We start from the raw sequence: 14,580 nt of genomic DNA, 5'->3' as shown, positions 1-14,580 counted from the left end.
AAAAAAAAAAAAAAAAAAAATTAGCTGGATGTGGTGTGCACCTGTGGTCCCACCTACTCAGAAGGCTGAGGTGGGAGGATCATTTGGGCCTGGGAGGTCAAGGCTGCTGTAAGCCGTGATGGTGCCACTGCACTCCAGCCTGGGTGACAGAGGGAGACCCTGTCTCAAAAAAAAAAAAAAAAAAAAAAAAAAAAAAGCCAGCGAAAAACACATGTCCTCAATGAAAAAAGAGAAATATTACTGATGATGGTGGCAAGCACCAGCCACTGTGCCCTGTGGGTCAGAACACCCCAGTTATTCTGAGTTATATCTCAGATGCTCTTGTTGCCTTTTAGAAAATTTGACTTCTTCCTAGCAGAAGGGCTGCAGCATACACAGCATAAAGAGATCTGGACTAAATCCTGCCTTATGGCTGAGTCCAGTGACACTGGCTCTGTCATTTTGCGTCTCTGACTTCTGTCTTCTCATGTGTAACATGGCCAAAATAAAAATTAAAAGTGAGAGGTGGATGGTGGCACAGATAACAGAAAGTTGGGAGCAGTGGGTTTCTCAAGAAGGAGACTAACTTTGAACAAGAGCTCAAAGAGAAAGTCCAGATTATCTTTTCACAATTACTTTTGGCCTATAATGTTTCCACCAGCTAGGGAAGTTAGAAGGACGTATGTCTGCTGTGTTTCCCCTTCCTCTCTCTGAATCTATGCTTAGTCATTTGCCCCACAGCTATGCATTAAGCAACTAGGATGTGCCCCAGGCTGGAGCCTAGAGCTGCAATCACATAAGACCCACAGAGCTGTCCTGAGAATCAAATGCCCCATTAGAGATGAGAAGCGCTTTGTAAAGTATCACCCACTGGTCACCTGCTAGGGTTTATTATTCCCGATGTTGTCTGGAAATCCCAGGTTTATCAAATACATGTTTTTGAGTCTGAGGAAGCCAAGGGCCTACCTTGTAGACGAAGGTGCAAACAAAGTCAATGAAGCCGACTTGAAGCTTAGGGAGTTCATCTGCTTTGTTTCTGTCCATCATGGGCTGTCATGGGGGAGAAAGAGTTAACTGCACTGGACAGTAAGAGAAACCCACCCTATCTATGAAGCATTCTTACTAAAATCAAACTGTAAACTCATCATGTTTCCGGATCTGATGAGCATTTTGCAGGAGAATAGAGAAACATGTTAAAGAACACCATGAGGGTGCAACCACCAAAATCCAGAATGTGGGAAACTGCACAAAAACAAGACCCACTGTCTTCAGCAAATAAACGGCATACCAGAAAAAGGCCAGAGGGTGGGAGGGGTGGCAGGGCCTGCTACAGATTAAAAGAGACTTAAGAGACATTAAAACCAGAGGCAGTATGCTCCTTGATTAGATCCTGATTTGAACAAATCAACTGAACTCTCTTTCTTAATCAAGAAAAATGAACAGAAATTGGGGATTAGATGATACTGAAGTATATGAATTTTGTGATTGTTAATGGTATTGTGGTTGTGTGTATGGTTTGTCCATATTACTCTCCTGTCTCATAGAGATATGTGCCAAAGTATTTATAGAAGAGATTATAGTGTCTGAGATTTACTTTAAAATACTGCAACCAAAAGCAAAAAAAAAAAAAAAAAAAAATGCACTGGATGGAATAGATACAACAAGAATGGCAGACTGCTATGAATTGTTGGCTCTGGCTGATGAGCACTAGAGTTCACTGACTATTCTCATTATATTTGAAAATATTACAGAGAGAGAGAGAGAGAACGACAAAGCCCATGGGGCCCTTCACGTGTTCCTTCACGACAGGACCTGCTCCTCCCAGCCTTCCACTCTCCCTCGGCTCCTGCCTAAGCCTGCCGTGGTGGCCCCTGCATCCTTAGCACACTCTCACAGGTTTAGCCTATCCAGATGTCAATGGTTTGTCCCCAAAATGTCTCTCTCTTTAACCCGTCCTTTGCAAACCCTGCTCTGCTTCCCAGCTTTGCCTTCAGGGACTTCAGGGAAACTTCGGCTGCTCTTCCCATCTCCCCATCTCTCCATCTCCATGGAAAGCTGGCTGACTGTCTCAGCCAAGTTAACTTTCAATGTTGATAGGTGCACAGCTTGCTCACTCTGTGCTGTTAGATTAGGGTCAGGGGAGGTGGATGGATTTCTAGACCTGTGGAATTGAAAGGGTAATCTAAGTGTTGGAGTCCGCTTGCCAAGCTCTGCAGTTGAGTGAGCTAAGGACACATTTCCCAAACTTTAGGAGGACTTACTAGTTAGAGCACTCATTGCAGAGCCCCACCCCCAGAGCTTCTGGTTGGTTAGACCTAGGGTGAGGCTTGTGAATATACATCCCTAACATGTTCTCAAGCAATGAGGTTGACAGTGGCCTGGAGACCACATTTTGAGAACCACTGCATTAGGAAAAGGTCATCTTTATGGTAAAGTCACACATCTCTCCATCATGGCAAGGTCACATCTAGGTCAGGATGGAGCACACACGCCTAACATCAGGCTGACATCCGCTGTCTACTCACAATGGGATTCTGTTGCAGCACCGTGCGCTCCAGGTCACCTTGTTCCCAGAATTCGGCAGCCACCAGCAGAGCCACCTGCAACAGACAGACCCTCACACACGCAGAGTCAAAGCCCCAGCCCAATCCCCTACCCCTGCTCCCACCCCACTTGCAATTCCAACTTAACCAAAAGGATAAACCCACTCCTGCCCTGCCACCCTCGCCTTGCTGTCATTACTGGAGAGACATAAAGTGATTCCCATGTCTTGGTAGAGGAGGATGGAACACAGGTGAGCTGGTTCTGGAGCTGGGCTGAGAGAGCCCAAGCCTCATGACCTGCTGCTCCCAGTACTGGGATGCCCCTCCTCTCGGGTCAACAGGAGTTCATACCTGGCTCTGCACCTCCCAGGGTTTGGTGATGGCTGAGAGATCACAGGCGGTCATCATCATGGCCCTGGGCACACAAGACACCCTCTATCAGTCCAGGGCCATTTAAGACTTCATGTACTGGTTAATTCCATCTCTCTCACCTTTCTCCACCCCCACTAGTAGGTGACTTTGTCATCTAGGGATTGGGCTTTGAAATCAGACAGGGTTAGATCCTGCCTCTGTCAGTGATCAGAGGTTGGACACTGGGCAACTACCCCCACCTCTCTGAGCCTCCATTTCCTTGTCTGTAATGATAATCGCACTTTACTCACAAAACAGGTGTAAGATTAAATGAGATGGTGGATGGAGAAATCTAAGTATAGTGTCTGAACATGGTATGTGCATAAGGAACATGTACTGGGTTTTCTTATGTATCAAGCACTATTCCAGGGACTGTCCAAACATCAATTTCATTTAAATCTTATCACATCTTCAGAGTCCCTTCAGTCTTGTCTACTGTAGAGAAGTGTTTCTCAACCTTTTTTCTCATCATTGTTCCCTGCCCCAACTGCCAAAGAGCCTTTTTAGATACTTTTTCAGTAACTGCCCCACCATGAGCTTTTAATACCGCAGATATACCGTCCATCTGTTTGGAGAACCACAGGCCATTGTAATAGCTAAGATTTGCTCTCCTCCCTCAAGAATTACTTTTTGCTCCATTGGAGGCAATCTGCTCCTTTTTTCTATTAGTCAGTTAGCTTTTCTGATTTAGGAGTTTTGTGTGATACTAATAGATTTCTTTCTCTTCTAGGCCATTTCCTCACCTGGCAGAAACTCTCACACACAAAATTTAACAGGTAAAAAAAGAAAAAAGAAAATGTATGGTGTAGAGAGAACTGTGAACAGCTGTAGCAAAGAGGCCTTACATTAAGGAGTGGAAAGGGCCAGGTGCCGTGGTCACGCCAGTAATCCCAGCCCTTTGGGAGGCTGAGGTGGGCATATCATTTGTGGTCAGGAGTTTGAGACCAGCCTGGCCAACATGGTGAAACCATCTCTACTAAAAATATAAAAATTAACTGTGCATGGTGGCGTGCACCTGTGATCTCAGTTACTTGTGAGGCTGAGGCAGGAGAATCGCTTGAACTCGGGAGGCAGAGGTTGCAGTGAGCTGAGATCATGTCACTGCACCCTAGCCTGGGTGATAGATCGAGACTCAATCTTAAAAAATAAATAAATAGGCCGGGCGCAGTGGCTCAAGCCTGTAATCCCAGCACTTTGGGAGGCCGAGACGGGCGGATCACGAGGTCAGGAGATCGAGACCATCCTGGCTAACATGGTGAAACCCCGTCTCTACTAAAAAAAAAAAAAAAAAAAAACAAAAAAAAAAACTAGCCGGGCGAGGTGGCAGGCGCCTGTAGTCCCAGCTACTTGGGAGGCTGAGGCAGGAGAATGGCGTAAACCCGGGAGGCGGAGCTTGCAGTGAGCTGAGATCCGGCCACTGCACTCCAGCCTGGGTGACAGAGCGAGACTCCGTCTCAAAAAATAAAATAAAATAAAATAAAAAATAAAAATAAATAAATAAATAAATAAAAGGATGGGTGTGGGTAAAGAAAGTAGGTAGAAAGGGTTCAAAGGTAAACTCTTAAGGGAGTGTCCCACTCATAGAAAGGCAAGGCAGGTATTATTACAAAGGTGGGTACAACAGAAAACAGAAAGGGAGGGGACACGGACAAAGAATTGGGGCAAGAGGAAGGAGCAAGGCGGGTGGATTTGAGAAAACATTTTAGAGCAAGTAATCCTGGTAATCCAAGGCCATATGGCATGGGCCCTAAATTCCACGCCAGGGAGTGCAGACTGTATCCAGTATGCAGTGGGGAGCAGTTGAAGGTCGAAGGCCCAATTGTGACCTCTTCAGAGCTGTGCTGCAGGAAGGCGGTTGGCAGGACTTGTAGGATGGAGAAGGAAGAAAAGAGCAGGATAGAGGGGGATGGGGTGCTGCAGTAATTCAACAGGAGGGCAGAAGAGCTGGCCTGCAGCAACGACTGGCTGTGGCAGGGTGAGACCAATGGGCAGAAGCCAGGGAGAGTGAGGAGTGAGAGAAGGCTGGGGCTCTGAACCTAACTTGCTGCTTGGATAATTTTATAATTAATCAGCTGTATGGGGCATATTTTCTATAAGCCGGTCTGAGGCTGTAAGAGTTACTCATGAAATATTAACAAGTTTAAATAAAATCTTTAATTATGGGCCTGGCACAGTGGCTCACACCTGTAATCCTGGCACTTTCGGAGGCTGAGGAAGGAAGATCACTTGAGGCCAGAAGTACAAGATTAACCTGTGCAAAATAGCGAGACCCTGACCCTATGAAAAATACACAAATTAGCCAGGCGTGGTGGCATGTGCCCGTAGTCCCAGCACTTTGGGAGGCTGAGGTGAGGGGATCACTTGAGCCCAGGAGTTTGAGGCCACAGAGAGCTATGGCCTCTGCATGATCATGCCACTGCACATTTTAAACTATGTAAACCCTCAAAAATTCAAATAAGTCTTTAAGTAAGCTTTCAGAAGTGCATACATTTCTTAGAGACACCTTTATGCTTTATAATAACCTCAGAATACATGCCCCATGCTTTAATAAGTGCTGTGGACATGTTACACTTACTGTCAGATAGGTTGAGCAAATACATGCTCAGCTATGCATACAAGAGTCACTGGCTCCCTGGTGGCTTCAGGAGGGCACTGGATGCTTACTTCCCTTAGCTGGAGGGATCATGTGAAAAACACTCCCAGTGGTTGCAGAAACACACCTAAGAATTGTATAGACAGAGATTTGCTGTGTGCATGGGATGAAGGAAGGACACCGAGGTGCCAGAAAAGTCAATTCGAGCCCTGTGCCCTAAAGATGAGGCTTCACATTCACTTCAGCACCTCCCCCTTATATGCACTGGGGTCCCGGGTGCTGTGCTGGGCACGGGGGATCCAGAGGGGCCTGCAGGGAGCTCACAGTCACTCAAGGAACACAGGGCAAAAAAAAACCTGTCATCACAATATGCTAAGTAGAATGGCAGAAAAAGGTCCAAGGTGGAAAACAAAAAAAGAAGGAAGGAAGAAAGGAAGGAAGGAGAAAGAAAGAAAGAAAGAAAGAAAGAAAGAAAGAAAGAAAGAAAGAAAGAAAGAAAGACCAACGAGAAAGGAAAGAAGATAAGAAGAAAGAGAAAGGAGAGAGAGAGAGAAAGGGAAAGAAGAAAGTAACGAAAGAAAGAAAGAAAGAAGAAAGAAAGAAAGAAAGCAGAAGAAAAGAAAGAAAGAAAGAAGGAAGGAAAGAAAGAAAGAAAGAGAAAGAAAGAAAGAAAGAAAACAAAAGTAAAGGTGACTAGCTCAGCCCAGGTGTCATCTAAGAGGTGACAATGGAGCAAAGGCCTTGAGGGGGGTACATAGGAGCCCTCTGTAATGGACAGAATGTTTGTCTCTTCCCAATCTTATATGTGGAAGCCCTAACCCCTAATATGATGCTATTAGATGACAGGGCCTTTGTGGGGTGATGAGGTTTAGATGAGTTCATAAGGGTGCAGCCCCCATCATGGGGTCATGGCCTTCATCACCATGGAAGAACACACAGGGAAAGTGGCCTCTGCAAGCCAGGAAGAGGCTGGGCTCACATGGTCTGTGCTCTCAGAGATCTTGCAGATGCGCTGGAGAATTGCACAGTTATCCCACACATGCAGGTTAACATGTAAACAAATGACTGCTCTGAAGGAAAGGACTTTCATTCTTGGAGATGATATGAGAAAGAGAAGCTAACCAAGGTCTGGGAGGTCAGGGAGGACTTCCCTGAGAGAGCGCCCCTCGAGCTGATAACTGTAGGATGTGTAACCATGTACTTGCTAAAGAAGGGAGTGGGAGAAACACATTCCAGGCAGAAGGATGTCTAGCGTGCAGGCCCTGGTAGAAGGAAGCCTGGCACAAAGAGCTTAAAGGTAGGGGGAGCTCAGGGAGCAGGTGGGAGACCTGGTAAGAGAAGTTCCACAGAGCAGCAGGGGCAGCCCACGCAGAGCCCAGGCACCGTGGTGAGGGGATGGTCTTCATGCTATGAGCAACAGGAAAAGCCACGGGAGTTAGAACAGAAGGGTGACATGGTCACATTTGCATTTCACAGAAATCACTATGGCTTCAGTGTAGGAGGGACAGGAGCATACACAGGGAACCCAGTTAGGAAGCCACTGCAGGAGCTGGGCAAGAGATGGAGATGGCAATAAAGAGAAGTGTCCAGACAGATATGGCACTTAGGAAGTCAACTCAGCAGCATTTGGGGACAGATTAGACATGCAAAGTGAGGAAGAGAGATGTGTCAGGATGGAATAGAATAAAGGGCAACATGGTTATAATGCAGAAGGAAGCAAGAGTACACCACAAAAATATTGTGTGCTCAGAAATGTGAACCTTATGCTCTCAGTAGACGAATTGTCAGGAGGAGGGGATGGAGTTCAATAGGACAACAGTGCAAAATTCCATGCAGGGCTTTGCAATCAGACAGAGCTGAATTAGACCTTCCATCTTCTCCTCACTTGCTGTGTCCAGGGCAAGCGACTTCATGTCTTTGAGTCCCGGTCTGTTCATTTGTAAAATGAGATATTCATATTAAGTTGGATCCTATGAAATTCTGATTTTATTAGTCCAAATCAGTTAAAATTCAGCGGTTTCCTATGGGTAATGTAATATATCCTTTCTAAGACTTACTGTGATGATCACATAAGATGCTTTTGTAAATGCACCCAGTGTCCTCATCTTCATTATCAGCACCTGCATTCATCTCATTCCTGCTCTGGGTAACCCTCGTGTGTAGAGCTCTTAAAAGCAAGGTGAGCTCTTATCCACCTGGACCATCCCCCAAGGCAAATGTTTCTTTCTGAAACATTTGGCTCCTTGGCTGTGAGTTTCAGTGGCTGTTCTTCCTGACTCCTGGCCAACTTTCAGGAAAAGCATTCCAGCCTTTCTCTTAGCCAGCCCTTTCAGGACACTTACTCAGACCCTCCCTGGAATTACATCTCTCTGAAGGGTACGGCAAGAGATCCTGCCGAGGAAAGTCTTGGAGGAGCCTAAGAAAGTGGTAGGTGTGCAGGAAAGGGCTGGTGTGGCTGAGTCCAAGGCCTTGTCGCTCCACAAATGCCCGCGTGACACCAGCTAAGTCGCGTTGTCTTTCTGGGCCTCACTTTCCTCATTTGTAAAACACTAGACCAGGAATTGGCAAACTGTTTCTGTAAAGAGCCAGACAGTAAATATTTGAGGTTTTACAGCCCACATAGTCCCTACTGCAAAGACTGAGCTCTACCACTGCGATGTGAGAGCAGCCGTAGATAATAGCATGGATAAGCAGAGTCAGCTCGTCCATTCAGCAGAGCACCGAGGGCCCGTGATATTCTCCAGGGCCCATGAAAATATTTCAATTTCTTTCAAGATCAGCAGGAAAAAAAGGACACAATAGGAATGAATATGTAAGAATGAATTCAGCCTGGATTATATTTGTCTTCATACCAACACAATCATTAAATATACTTTGTATTTACTTATTTACTTTTATGGAGGAAGGAGGCACAAAGTGCCTAGGACTCATGAAAGTCAGAATGTGGCCGTCTGTAAAAGAATATAGTTTTATTTACAGAGACTGGAATTTGAATGTCTTAAGATTTTCATTTGTCATGAGATACTCTTTTTTTTTTTTTTTTTTTTCTTTTTTGAGACAAGAGTCTCACTCTGTTCCCCAGGCTGGAGTGCAGTGGCACGATTTAGGCTCACTACAACCTCTACCTCTGGAGTTCAAACGATTCTCCTGCCTCAGCCTCCTGAGTAGCTGAGATTACAGGTGTGCATCACCACGCCCAGCTAATTTTAGTATTTTCACTAGAGACAGGGTTTCATCATATTGACTAGGTTGGTCTCAAACTCCTGGCCTCAAGTGATCTGCCCGCCTTGGCCTCCCAAAGTGCTGAGATTACAGATGTGAGCCACCACGCCTGACCATGAAATATTATTCTGTTGATTTTTCCCCCAACCATTTATAAATATAGCCATTCTTAGCTCACAAGCCGTGCACAAACACCACAGTACTAGAGGATCTGTGAGCCTTTCCAACTCATGGTTTGGTCAGACTATCAGAAGCAAAATCTGGAGTTAAGCGGAAATGTCAAGAGTTTGATGAAGAAAAGGAAGTCACACCCTCGCTCTAGAGTTTCTATAACATCTTGGCCCTAGAGTAAAATTACTGAAGTAGTCCTAGCTACTCAGGAGGCTGAGGCAGGAGGATCACTTGAGCCTGGGAGGTTGAGGCTACGGTGAGCTATGATCGTGCCACTGCACTCCAGTCTGAGCAACAGAGAAAGAACCTGTCTCAAAAAAAAAAAAAAAAAAAAAAAAAAAGTCAAAGTCAATTGGTGTGGGCCTCCAACCACAGGAAGCCCGTGGACATAAGCACTCCAAGATAATCAAAACACAGGAAGGGAGTATTAGGTTTTTCCTCACAACAACCAATCCTGACACCAATTGAGTGTCTTACAATTCATTTCAACTCTGATACTAAATTCCTATAGTTAGCATCAGACCCGACAGGTTTAAGGGTTCAGCCCCACAAGACTGCCTCACTTCAGAGGCCGGCCACAAATATGGGGTCCCCAAGTTACCTACCCTTCTGTCTGACTTGGCAACAAAGTTGAAATGTGTCCCTGCATTGAGGTTCAGTAATTTGCTAGATGAGCTCACAAATCTCAGGGAAACACTTTACTTACATTTTCTGGTTTATTGTAAAGGATGCATCTCAGAAAGAGCCAAATGAATGTGATGGATAGAGGAAGTTATGGCAGGGGGAATGCATGCCAGCCTCCCACCACCTTGAAGTATTTACCAAACCAGAAACTCTCTAAACACTGCTGTTTAGAGGTTTTTATGGCGTTTTGTTTTTTTTTTTTTTTTTTTTTTTTTTGGTTGTGTGTTTGTGTGTGTGTGTGTGTTTTATCACAGAAGTATGATTGATTAAATCATTATCCACTGGCAATTAATTTCCAGCCTCTTCCCTTCCTGGAGGTTGGGGATGGGGCTGAAAGTTCCAAGCTTTAAATGAAGGCTTGATCTTTCTGGTGACCAGCCCCCAGCCTGAAGCTGTCTAGGGTCCTGCCAAGAGTCATCCCATCAGAACAAAAGACACTCCTATCACTCAGGAAATGCCAAGGGTTTTAGGATCTCTGTCAGGAACCAGGAACAAAGGCCAAATATATATGTCTTCTTATACCACAGGAAGCACTGAACACCACTACCTGCTGCACTACATTCCACATACTCCAGCTCAGCCCCCATCATGGTCCACAAAGCAGGCACTGCCATGATCCTCCTTAAGCAGATGAGGAAACTGAGGTGAGGGAGTAAGTCACCTGCTCAAGGCCACACCACCAATAAGGGAAAGAGCTGAGACTTGAACCCAGGCTGTCTGATACCAAAGCCCCAAGTGTGCAACAGCTACATGCTACTCAGGTGTGAAGAAGTTCTAATTATACACCTAAGCAATGGGCCCCGAGATGGCTTTATAGCAAACAGCCTGGACCAATTTTTGCGCAGGGGATATTTGGCAATGTCTGGAGACATTTTTGATTGTCACACCTGGGGAGGGGTGGGGGTGCTCCTGGTGTCTAGTCCTGTGCATCCCACAAGGTGCAGGATAGCTCCAGAACAGGGTTGCCAGCCCCAAATGTCAACAGGGCTAAGATTGAGAAATGCTGCATTACAGGTCTCCCAACATTTTTCGTTAAATCCCTACCTAAAGAATTTTGAAAAGTGCTATCTTCTTACACATTTTTAAGTTGACATCTTAAGCTATTACATCATAAGTTTGATATTTTCAAAGGATCTAATTTATAGTACATTACACATACTGACTTTTTTTTTTTTTTTTTTTTTTGAGACAGGATCTCACTCTGTTGCCTAGGCTGGAGTACAGTGGCACCGTCAGGGCTCACTGCAGCCTCAACCTCTCGGGCTCCAGCAATCCTTCCATCTCAGGGTCCCAAGTAGTTGGGACCGCAGGCGCGTGCCATCATACTCAGGGAAATTTTTATTTTTTATAGAGACAAGGTCTCGCTATGTTGCCGAGGCTGGCCTCAAACCCCTGAGCTCAAGCCATCCTCCCGCCTCAGCTTTGCAAAGTGCTGGGATTACACATGTGGCCACTGTGCCCGGCCATACTGACTTTTTAAAATAAATTTGTTATGTCATTCTTTACCTATGATAAAAGCACATAAGCAAGCTTTTCTTTAAGAGTCTAGAGTTTTACATCTTTCCTTGTCTCTGTAAACCTCTATTTCCACTTGACTTCCCCATAGAATGTTATCCTAATATTGTGGGTATATGTGTACATGTATATGCATATGTGTTTCTGTATATATATGTGTGTGTGTATACTACATATATGCTTGAAAGTCTTTCATTGATCAATTTTCATAATTACCTACAACCAATTATATCGATTTATTTAAATTATATAATTAAAATTTTTTCTTTGACAATAAGCCTCTAAGTGTTGAAAAATTTTCTTTTGGATTAAGTTACTAGTACACAATTAAATAACAAAATATACTACTATTTTACAAATAATGATTAAACACTCAAAGTATCTTTTTTTGAATTCATCTATTAACAAGATAGGATGGGATTTTTTAAAAAGTATTGGTTAATGAATGAATATTTCTTGTTACTAGACTGAAGTAGGATTCAGCATTTATTTTTTTTGCCCATTTTTCCTCTTTTTTTTTTTTTTTTTTTTTTTAACCAGAGTCTCTCTCTGTTGCCCAGGCTGGAGGGCAGTGCAGTGGCATGATCATAGCTAGCTGTAGTCTGAAACTCCTGGGCTCAAGTGATCCTCCCACTTCAGCCTCCCAAGTAGCATGCACCATCATACCTGGATAATTTAAATTTTCCAAGACAGAGTCTTACTCTGTCGCCCAGGCTGGAGTGTGGTGGTTCCATATCGGCTCACTGCAACTTCCGCCTCCCAGGTTCAAGTGATTCTCGTGCCTCAGCTTCCAGAGTAGCTGGGATTACAGGTGCAAGTCACCATGCCCAGCTAATTGTTTTTTTGTATTTTAATAGAGATGGGGTTTCACCATGTTCCCCAGGCTGGTCTTGAACTTCTGAGCTCAGGCAATCTGCCCATCTCAGCCTCCCAACATGCCCGGTTCCTATTTTTAAATTTAAATAAGCATGTTATAATACATCCAACTTATCTTTTATTTTTAATTCTAAGAAAGGTAAAGGTACATGGAGGGTATGTAGGTAGACTAGACAGACAGATAGATGATAATAGATGACAGATGATAGACAGACAGATAGATGATAGATAGATAGATAGATAGATAGATGATAGATAGATAGATCATATGATTCTGTTGAGAGACTATGACCAAATAAAAAAGAAAGAGCACTTTGGGAGGCCGAGACGGGCGGATCACGAGGTCAGGAGATCGAGACCATCCTGGCTAACACGGTGAAACCCCGTCTCTACTAAAATACAAAACTAGCCGGGCGAGGTGGTGGGCGCCTGTAGTCCCAGCTACTCGGGAGGCTGAGGCAGGAGAATGGCGTAAACCCAGGAGGCGGAGCTTGCAGTGAGCTGAGATCTGGCCACTGCACTCCAGTCCGGGCGACAGAGCGAGACTCCGCCTCAAAAAAAAAAAAAAAAAAGAAAGAAAGAAAATTGTAAAGACAGATGATAGAAAGAAGACAGTGGTGTGGATTAAATAAGTTGCTGCCATCTTCAGTACTTATTGCTGATGTGCCTTTGCCCTAGTGTCATGGTCCCTGAACAGTGATACATTCTCTGAAAGAAGTAAGATATTTAAATGAAAAATCCCTCACCTGCTGCCCCCCTGTACAATCCCACCCACTGGCTGGGAATAGGGGTGGGGTTCGGGGAGTGCCTGGCAATTAAAGTTGTAAAAACTCTTGAACCAATAGTCTGGGTCCAGTGGTTCGTGCCTGTAATTCCAGCACTTTGGGAGGCTGAGGTGTAAGAATGGCTTGAACCCAGGAGTTTAAAATCAGCCTGGGCAACAGAGTGGGACCTTTATTCATCTCTACAAAAATTTAAAAAGAGTCTCGCTCTGTCACCCAGGCTGGAGTGCAGTGGTGCGATCTTAGCTCACTGCCTCCTGGGTTCAAGCAATTCTCCTGCCTCAGCCTCCCAAGTAGCTGGGATTACAGGCACACACCACGATGCCTGGTTAATTTTTATATTTTTAGTAGAAATGGAGACTTGCCATGTTGACCAGGCTGGTCTCGAACTCCTGACCTCAAGTGATCCACCTGCCTTGGCCTCCCAAAGGGCTGGCATTACAGGCATGGCCACCCAGCCCGGCCCCTTCCTTAGATTTATAATGCCTTAATTATAAGAGGCTGTGACAACACCAGTATGGGGAATTCTTGAACAACTTGGGTTTGAACTACACAGGTCCACTTACACATGAATTTTTTTCAGCTGAACATGGATTGAAGGATGCAAAACCCATGTATGGGGGTGACTCTTCACATCCAAGGGGTTTTCAGAGCTACTGCAGGACTTGAGTTTGTACCAATTTTGGCATACTAGGGGGTCCTGGAGCTGATCCCCTGAGTATACCCAGGGATGACTATATTTCAAATAGTCCCTCTGTTTGGCAGCCCAGAGGTTTTTGTCTCTAGGACAACACACTGCAGGAAGATTCAAGAAAGAATGGAGTTTGCCTTTATTTTTTAAGGTGGGGAAGAATGAGAGAATGCTGTGCCTACTGGTCTGCTTCTTTCTCAGGAAGATTAATATTACAAAAGCAAACACTGATTCCCTTAAGGCTATCCATGCTGATATACATGTTGGAAGGACATGAGTTCCCAGAGGGGTATGTACGTTATCAGCTGAAGATACCTACATAAGGTCACCTTGACTTTGACAATGATTGAGATCCTGCTCCTGGCTTTTTTTTCTTTTAAAATTAAACATAATACCTTTCACTTGATGTCATTTCTTTGTAAATCTGTAAGACATTCCATTGTATGAAAGTGTTATCGTTTATTTAACCTGGCTCCCCATTGCTAGGTATTTCGAGTGTTTTCAATCTTGTTTGTGTTACAAACAATTCTGCAAGAAATAACTCTGTACATACGCTTTGTGCACATGTGGGAGAATATCTGGAAGGGAAATCCTGGAAGTGGGATTGCTGGGTCAAAGGGCACGAGCGCTTACAGCTTTGATAGGTGTTACCAAATCGCCCTCCGAAAAGACTGAGCCTCTTTGCACTCTCACATGTGGAACAAGGTGGCCCTTTCCCTCACTCTGCCCAACACGAAATGGTAGCAAATGTTTTCATCTTTGACAATAGGAGTTAACAATTATATCTCATTGTAGTTTTATAATCACCGTCTTTTCATAGGTTTATATCCCACTGTAACTTTTCTGGGAACTGTCGGTTTGTGCCTTTTGCCCATTTGCTATTGGATTAGTCTTTTCCTGGAATCGTATTAACACCTTATTTACTGAGGAAATTAGCTCTTTTTCTCTTAGAAGTGATGCAAATATTTCCCCCCAGCTTATCACTTACTTTCCTACTTAGACTATGTGTTTTGTGTGTTGTACAGAAATCCTTAATTTTCATAATCAGATTTCTCCATCTAATTTATGACTTATGATTTTCATGTCATATTTTATTTATTTTATTTTATTTTG

General features: G+C 44.3%; 1 protein-coding gene across 2 annotated transcripts in view; it reads right to left on the bottom strand.

Annotated features, from left to right (window-relative positions):
• The window catches only part of PDE6A (phosphodiesterase 6A), an 88,031-nt gene that overhangs the window by 6,994 nt on the left and 66,457 nt on the right, over positions 1-14,580 (bottom strand). For both annotated transcript variants that reach the window (XM_017875804.1, XM_017875805.1), the window contains 3 exons: positions 2,874-2,937; positions 2,505-2,579; positions 946-1,029 (listed from right to left, as the gene is read on the bottom strand). In XM_017875804.1, coding sequence (XP_017731293.1) covers positions 946-1,029; positions 2,505-2,579; positions 2,874-2,937 — 223 coding nt within the window. The remainder of the gene's footprint in view (positions 1-945; positions 1,030-2,504; positions 2,580-2,873; positions 2,938-14,580) is intronic.

The sequence above is a fragment of the Rhinopithecus bieti genome, unplaced genomic scaffold (genome assembly GCF_001698545.2).
Source record: "Rhinopithecus bieti isolate Rb0 unplaced genomic scaffold, ASM169854v2 scaffold_7673, whole genome shotgun sequence".
Classification (NCBI taxonomy): domain Eukaryota; kingdom Metazoa; phylum Chordata; class Mammalia; order Primates; family Cercopithecidae; genus Rhinopithecus; species Rhinopithecus bieti.
Note: the sequence above shows the minus strand (reverse complement) of the source record. Positions and strands in the feature narration are given on the sequence as shown.